Source organism: Eutrigla gurnardus, assembly GCF_963514095.1.
Source record: "Eutrigla gurnardus genome assembly, chromosome: 19".
Taxonomy (NCBI): domain Eukaryota; kingdom Metazoa; phylum Chordata; class Actinopteri; order Perciformes; family Triglidae; genus Eutrigla; species Eutrigla gurnardus.
In genome coordinates, this window is record NC_139930.1 from 6,695,607 (window position 1) to 6,704,518 (window position 8,912).

General features: G+C 42.3%; 1 protein-coding gene across 1 annotated transcript; it reads left to right on the forward strand.

Moving 5' to 3' along the window:
- The first annotated feature begins 2,479 nt into the window (after nt 1–2,479).
- Nucleotides 2,480–8,689, forward strand: stbd1 (starch binding domain 1). Its single transcript, XM_084034674.1, has 3 exons — nt 2,480–2,890; nt 4,138–4,517; nt 5,273–8,689. Exons 1-3 carry the CDS (start codon nt 2,617–2,619, stop codon nt 7,817–7,819), a joined length of 3,201 nt encoding a protein of 1,066 aa, XP_083890800.1. The 5' UTR covers nt 2,480–2,616; the 3' UTR covers nt 7,820–8,689.
- The last annotated feature ends 223 nt before the right edge of the window (nt 8,690–8,912 follow it).

An 8,912-nucleotide genomic window follows, 5' to 3' on the forward strand; every position in this document is an offset into this window, starting at 1 on the left:
TCACTACAGGGGTCACTCATCGGGCCTTGATCAATGTATATGAGACAAATGTTACAGAGACAGTTCAGGAAGAGGGAAAGATCAAAGAGTCTTTTCATCAAGACGGCAAGGGTTAAATTCAATAGAAACAGCTCAGCAGGACATTTGATGTTCACGAGAGAAAGGAACATTATATGGGATACAAATAAGAAATGTAAGGTAACACATTTTCTTCTACACAAATGTTCTTTTAAATAAACTCCTGGTGTACAAACTTTCAAATGACTCGTTTTGTGAGTACAGACCCTATGTGTACTACTGCAGACGTTTGGTAACATTCGATGCATTATTAGTGGGGTAATTTACGAGACATACATAATGTACCATTCCTGCTAGTAAGCCATTCAGCTGATAGCCCTATCTTGACTAATGTTGACCATCGCTAAAAATGCTTCTGAGAGGGTATTTGGCTGGATGTCATGTCTTTGTCATTTTACTCCGAACCATCACTTTAAGTCTAACTAGCGTACAAGAAAAATACAATCGGTAGTTTTATTTTGAAAGGTGTCTGAACAATCATCCTTTGGTGTATTTTATTGTGAACTTGTTGTTGAAATTGTACTTGTTTTAAATGTATTGATTTGTTATTGTACTACTGTATGTAAAGTGTCTTTGAGTACCGTTGAAAAGTGTTATACAAATAAAATGTATTATTATTATTATTAACTTTACAAACAGAAGTTGCATGTATGTGTTGTCTGACTTGATGTTTCTGTGAATAAACTTGCTGCGGACGGATGGAGGGTTTCTATGTGAAGAGTAACGGTCTGTTTATATCTGAAGCTGCAGTCAAACTTCGCAGGAAATCCTGCTAATTTAAACGCAGCGGCTAACGGACCCGCAGCCCGACGGCAGGTACAAAATATATATATATAAAAATATGTAAAAGGAGGTCAGGTGACTGGGGGAGGAGGGAGAGGAGGAGCATGACAACGTGAACTCATCAGTGTTTATATTAGCCGTCCAGCAAAGATAAAAACCAGCCTACGCCTTTGTATCATCATATATGATTACAGAGACAGAGGATTTGATTTATTTCTATCAGGTATTAGAAATGGTTACTCGACTAGTCCATGTATTAGTTATTAGTAGTTTTACATTCCCTGCTTCTACAGAGCAAGCATAGTTCCTGTTAACACTCTGTTAATATGAAATGACACAAACACCACAAGTGTTGCTGATGCTCACATCATCGTGACTCTTGAAACTCTGCATTCATTTTGAAAATCCGTTGCTGATATTGTTCCCCCAGACAGAGTTGTGAAGGTGTGAGCTTTAGAACGATCAAATCAATTTCCTCCCAACATTATGAACTTGGAAGTATGTCACCCTACGGTAGATTGTCCAGACAATAAATCCACTCAAAATGAACCAAACTAGAATCAAACAATAATAACTCAAATATAGAGAACTATCATACATGGTAGCCTAACTATGCTATTTTTGTTTCATTTCCGTTTGGTTTATCTTATAAAAATCTAGTTAAAGAGTGACAAGTGTTAGATGGGAGAAGACGAGTGGACGAAGGTCTGAAACCGAAGTCCTGTGATTGAACACGTAATGAAACCACTTGAGAAACTCAAGTCCTCAATCTTTAAATAAGGTGTTCAGGAACTTTCCTGTCATTACCATGGGTCTCCACTGGGTGGTGCTGTTACCTATTCATGACATTAGATTGTGTTAACATTAACACGGTTTTATCCAAGATGGATTAATGGCTTGTCATGTTACCTCGATCAATATGTTATATCTGCACTTAAATTCCAGGTTTACTGGTATATATTGATCATAAGGCATCCAGTGATTGAAATAACACAAGTGAGAGGAAATGGTAAGTTCATGATATTAAAATAAGTTATCTATATTTTCAAATGTCTTTACAGTTTCCAACCTACAAGCTTATTTTGAAATGGAATCAGACAGCCTTCACGTTTTAGGAGAATCTCTGAACTTAATGCAGCTGCAAGAAAAGAAATCCTTTCCAGTGTCCAAAATGATTCATTATTATATCATTATTATTATACTTATTTCTTAAAGAAATGGCACCAACGTGTAAATTGTATTTTCATACTTTGAAAATGCCTCTCAAAATACTCATGTTGCAGTCATAAAGAACAAAAAGAAACAGTCATAGGGGCTTTAGACACTCTGTTCATAGTATCCTTTAATGGGACAAATCCAATCAATTCTTACCAGTGTCTCATCAGACATCATCCGTCACTGGTTTCACTGGTTTCACTGGAACGAAATCCCATCAATGGGATGAAACACATTGATGCATCACTCATCATCAGCACCGTGTGAAAAGACGACACGCTCCTCTCTTTTTTATGAATGAATGCCGAGTCCACGTGACGCAGCCAGCCAATGAGCAGCTCGCACCTGCACCGTTCGCAGCTCTGCAGCAACAAGAGCCCACTACATGTAGACGCGTGGGACAGACAGTCAGCAGACAGACAGCAGACAGACAGACGGCCTGCAGCAGCGTCGGTCGGATCAGCCAGGCCTCCGCGCGCTCACACCGAGACACCGCAGAAGAAGAACAAGAAGAAGAAGGTATTTTAACGGAGGCTTGCAATGCCGCTGAACAACGGCAACACCGTGGCGGCGGAGCGACGCATGGATCTGGCGTCGCTCTTCTGCATGATCGGGCGCCACGGTCCCGCCGTGGCTCTGGCCGTGATAGTGATGCTGTCCGTGCTGGCGGGCTTCATCATCTACCGGACGGTGAGGGGGAAACGGAGGAGGGCCACGGCCGCAGCGGCCGACGGTGACGCCAAGAGCCCCGGCGCGGAGAGAGACGCGTCGGTGATCTGGGAGGACACGCACCGCAGCTCCGCGGAGTCAACAGGTAACAGATCCGCTTATAGTACGCCGAGGACCGTTATACATACACAGGATAATTATCAGGACATGGAGAGCATTTAATAAACGGGGTAAGAGGAGCAGATATAAAAAGGCCATGTAACGCCATTATTAACTCTGGAGTCCAGACTCCAGTCCTGCTATTTTAACTTCATCTATCCTATCAAATGTATTAGTATCAGTATATGAGGTCAGCTTTTACTAATAGTCACTATTAAAAGTTGACCTCATATACTGATACTAATAGGATGGATGATGTTACAACAGTAGGAGCTAAAATATTGTTGGCAATATTTGGCTGTGATCCAATGTGACCAAGTAAAGTACAAATATGAGCAACTTGTTGGCCCACATCACCGAGTGTTTCCACATGTACCACTATTTCACAGTCCAGAGGGAAGTAATGGACTTAGACACCATGTGTGTGTGTTGGTGAATTTCAAGATGAGGATTTGACAAGCAAACATTGCATGAGGGCGTAAAATTCCACAGTAAGTGGGGTAATAATGGTTCACACTCACACAACTGTAATAGTTAAAAGGCCACTCACGTGCATGCAGCCATTATAATAAGTCAGTCATTCAGTGTGTATGAAAACAACACCCACAAGCCATTTGATACTTTTAGCCATTTTAAATGTGAGATTTTCGGCAGGTCACAGAGGCTCTGAAATGTGATGAGATCTTCTGCTGTGGTGTCATGTGAGGGGAATTCCTACATGGATGTCTGTCTGTCTTACTATTTGGCGACCAGGCGTCGCCAGACAAGCCCATTGTATTGAAGTGTAGCCACTAGATGTAATGTAGGATTTTATCAAACACAATGTCTGGGCACACCTGGGATGGGGGCTAGAATGCCAGACCTGTATGTAAATACAACTTAATTATAATTAGTTAGAAACTGTGACTCCTCAGTCATTCCTGGGTCGCACTGGGAATGGCTCATGCTTGTAGCATTAAAAAATCTTCAGAGGTTTGGATATTATGTCTACTGGTATTTCATTGCCAAACTCTCACCTGCACTAGACTAAACTGATATTTCAGCTGCAACGACGGTCATTAAAAAAACCCCTAGCCCATTAAAACACAAATAAACAATGTCTGTCCTCAACAAAATCCTCATCAAATATTACTGAACTGACCAAAATACATTTGATGAAGACTAACCCCCCTTCAGTCGTCTATTCTGCTTTTCTTGCTTTTCATGTTTTTTCCCCTTTATGTCTTATTATAGACGTGAGTGATGACGGCTCAACAGACGTGAAGGAGGAAGTTGATGTGATTCAGAGTGATCTCAAAATCCGGCACCGTCGTGCTGCTGCTGCCGAGAAGACGCCTCCACACACTTCCCCTCCTGAGAGAGACATCCACGTACCAGACGACCGGCTCACCACGTCGTCAGGTCACACGGAGGAGCTGGCATTCGCGTGGGACTCGTACCACGCAGCAGACATGTATGCAGAAGAGGCCCATCAGAGGCTGCAAAGTGACGTGGTGTCGGAGGAGGCTGTTCGTTACAGTGAGGGTGAAAGCGATGAAGTGATGGACGACGTGTTGGAGGAGTTCCACAATAATGATAGCTGCTTGAAGGAGCCGAGTTATGATGAGGAGAAGGTAAGCAGCCTGTTGTCTCCGTCTGAGGTCATATGCAAGCTACAGACAAATAAAACCGTCACAGTTATTCTGTTTATAACGGGTTCATTATGAGCTTTAGAAGTGCTGCAGGGTGGAGTTATGACCTTTGGACAGAGCCAGACTGTTACATTCACACAAGATAAGTTTATCGTGGTGAATTTCCATTTTCAGGATAATTGTAAATATCATCACAAGTGACTTGAGAAAGCTGTCTAGCTGGCTGTCAGAGTAGACAAGTGAAAAATGGAGCCAATAGGGCTTACCTCCATGTAGACACTAACAATGTTTAATCTCAACGCTGATAGGCTTTCACACACATTCCTCGCTCGAGTTGAAATGTTTAGAAATTGGGTAAATACATGAAATAATTTAATTTGGATGAATCGTGTGAATCCAGGATAATCCTGACGCCCCCATGCCCACCTGTAGCCTCATATATAGCAGGCAGATACAAGATTGATATGCATCTTCATATCTGATTCTTGGCAAGAAAGCAAATAGCATATTCCAAATTTGTCTGCATCATTTCTTTAAAAATTTGGAGCACCGACCCGGTGGGAATATTTCTCTCTCGCCTACATATCCATTTCCTTCAGACCTCATTCTCTCTGTATTTCCAGGCTAGTACAGAGAAGGAGATCAGCCACAGCCAGTTTGTCTCTCTTGTGTGTATTTTTATAGACTGTCTGCCAAAGTGAGACCTGGAGATATTGACTTTTTATTGATGTGTCTAGGTGTTAAAAGCAGAACGCCACGAAGATGACGATGTGACTACAGACACGACAACCAGGCAAGAGAAGAACATCTTTCAGTGCACTTTTAACCATCCAGTGTGCTTCGATCAAACCCCTCATAGTGAAAGTGAAAACAGTGGTGATGACAGGCTGCAAGATGATAAAACCACAAATGGCGTGGAGTCAAACAGGGAAGAGCCTTTCATTGATATTGAAGATGTATCCGTTCCCTGCGTCTGTTTTGGCAAAGATGAGGAGTTTGAGAATCCAGAAGGCAATAATCACCTCTCTCCAGAGGAGGAAAGGAAAAGAGAGAGTGAAGATCAGCATTTAGACCACCAGCTCATTGGTCAACAAGCTGAGATCTGGTCCACAACATGTGAACAAGAAACACACCAGCAGGATGTTTATGTGGCGGACAAGCCGGCAATTTGGGATAGTGATTGGGATGAAGATGGTGGTCCAGCTGGTGAAGAAGTTATAGTTGAAGACCAATTGAACAACATTACAGCTGTCAAATTTGACACCCCCTTGCCACAGTTCGACAAGCAAGATGTGGAGGTAGAACAAAAGGAGGAACATGGTCTTACGTGTGATCAAGAGGATGGCCTTCTTCACCATGGTGATGATCAAGCGGAAGAGAAAATGCTGACTGATGCAAATGTTTCCTGTAATGAAGAGCAAAACAGATCAGGATCATCACTCAGCCCTGCTCTGACTTGTTCAGGCGCTCCTGAAAAGGCTGATAATCACGAGGACGATCTGTCAGGCATTGCAGATTTTGCTGATTTATCATCGGATTGTCAACACCTACTTAATGAAGAGAAGATGGCTTCATCTCTTGAGGAAGACACCAGCTCTCCTATTCTTGGACCTGAAATGCCATCACATGAGACAGAAAATAAGCCTGAAAGCAATGGAAATGGCACAGCAAAGGTGTCCACTGAAGAAGGCAATGACACAGTGGGCGATGTACAGTCTTGCCACAGAGGCCAACAGGGCGTACAAACGCTAAGAAGTGAAGCTTTTGACGAGGCAAGTGTCCCTGCTGCTCCTGAAATAGTTGCTTGTGATGGTGAAAATAGTACCACCCCTACAATGGCGGACGTTTTTCACGAGGCAAAGGTTACTGCAGATCCTGATTCTGTTGAAAACATACCTTCTGTAATAGTTGAAGAAATCTATTCTCCTCACCTGCCATCCATTTGCCAAGATCAACAAATTGATCACGTGGAAAATAATGAAACTTCTGAGGAGACCGGGTTCAATGCTGCTACTGATGCTAGCTGGACTTCACCATCTCTTGCTGACACAAGGCCTTCCCAAGCCCAACAAAGTGACCAAACAAAAAAGTATGATTTTTCTCAAGTTACCACTGGTGATTCTCCTGTCACAATCGACAACTTTAATCCTCCTGTGAGTCAAATTCACTTGCCGTCTTTCGAGCAACTTGTGCTGAGAGATAATGACATATCGCCTGCTGGTGTGGGTGAAGAGAGTGGGATTTCGAGCATGGCTGTCAGCCCTGATGCAGGTAATGAGTTTGACATGATCTCGGAAAATATGGTGCTTCCGGTGATGGATTGTGAGCTACCGTGGGAGGAAAAGACGGAGACACAAAACAATCTCTTTGCTGATGATGCAGCCATATCCGTCATTAAAGATGATACAGCAGGTATGGTGTTCGGACCTTACCCTTCACATTGCTCCCAGACAACCCACAGAGAGCACACAGGTTGGACTAATTATGGATCGGTCGCAGCCAACGAGGACAGGTTTGGCCACGAGATTGAGGATAGTTACCACAGAGCAATGGATCAGATTATTGCGCAGATTGCAGACAGCGTTGCTAGTGTCACGGATGAGCTGAAAAAGCAGTCGGACATGAAAGATGTTGTGGAGGTTGAAGAGAAGAAGGCAGGAGTTAGTGTTGAAAAGAAAGAGGAAGCAAAAGAGGAGGAGAAAGAAGAGGACTATGAAAAGACTGAAATCAGTATCATGGAGGCAACTATGGACCATAATGAATGGATCATGGATAGTAACTACCAAGCCCTTCCGTGGTTGAATCTCTCTGACCATACAGAAACCAACCAGCTTCCCGCTGCAGAGTGCCAATACAGCTCTGCTGTAACAGACACCACCAGTATGGATACAGATATCCCACCTTATACCGAAGTCAAACAAACCAGCACTCCATCTCTTGTCGACGAAAACACGACGGAAAACAACAAAAAGGTTGTGGCCATGCCCCAGAATGTCAACGTGACCTTCCGTGTCCATTATTTGACCGGATCGCCGTACCAGACGGTGGCTGTCACGGGGAACCAGCAGGAGCTGGGGAACTGGAAGGGATTTGTCCCACTAGAGAGAGCCAAGGACGGGCACTGGGCCACGGTGGTCAGCCTGCCCGCGGAGAGCCACGTGGAGTGGAAGTTTGTGTTGGTGGATAAGGGGGAGGTGTGTCGCTGGGAGGATTGTGGCAACCGCCTCCTTGAAACCGGCGACGGAGACGATCTGCTGGTGCACAAATGGTGGGGACGCTTGTGAGCATAGATTTTTGGGGGTAAATTTGGGTTCATCAAGGGGTCTACCGTTTTTTTTGTTTTGTTTTTTTTACGTGTCAAGGTTACAGATAACCATAGTTATGGTTTTACAACTTTTAAAGTAAACCATATTTAGCCCAGACACCGTACATTTATTTTTGACCTGGAAATTTCCAATCATTTAATGGGACTTTTTTTCAAGGATTGGACTCTAATGGTGATGAAGTGGTCAGGGAACTGAAAAGATGGTTATGAACAGATAGAAGCATTGCATAAAACTTTTTCTGTGGTATATCTATAATTATGCAAATTGCTCTTCTTTAAAAAGGGTGACTGAATGCAAGTGTTTACCTTGTGTCAATGGAGACTTTATTATTATATTGTCCTTATGCTGCTTCAATCCTCCCCAATGAGAATAAATGCACATAGTTCACTTTTACTACAGCAATAATGAAGCAATAAATATTGTATACTTTATGTATCAGGTATTCTAATGTGTTTACCACTAAACTGTGACATAGTTGATGCTGCTTTTATCTGGTGGGACTGCGTGCATGCAAGATTGTCCCATTGTTGTTCTATGAATGTGCCTTTTAAACATGTTTTTTTTTTCTATTAATGTGTTATAATGCATCAAAATAGCGTTTAACAGCTTTGCTGGCTGTCACTTTCTTCACCGCAGCTTTTATTGAGTTATTTAGGTTTATTGACTCAGGTTAACAACTCACTTTTTTTCGTCAAGTTTGAGTTCTTAATCAATGTAGGCTATAGTCTATATCTCAGAGTATCTTGTTATGCAATGCTGTGATGAGTATGCTACTCTTGTATGTCACTAAGATAGAGTTGGTTACCAAATAAAAAATGGTCCAAGTCATATGTGCAAATATAGTATGTTTCTTATTTAATTCAGAGAAAGACTGGATGTTCGACGGTGTCTAAATCGATTAAAAAAAAGATTTCACATTTTTATTATCTTAATCTCATTTTATCTAAATTAACTGTGACTGTATCAGTTGAGGCAAAACAGGGTTCAATTTAATTAACCTAAGTTAAACATTTTATCAAGGCATTATTGTAATTACCATTAGTTTTTTAAT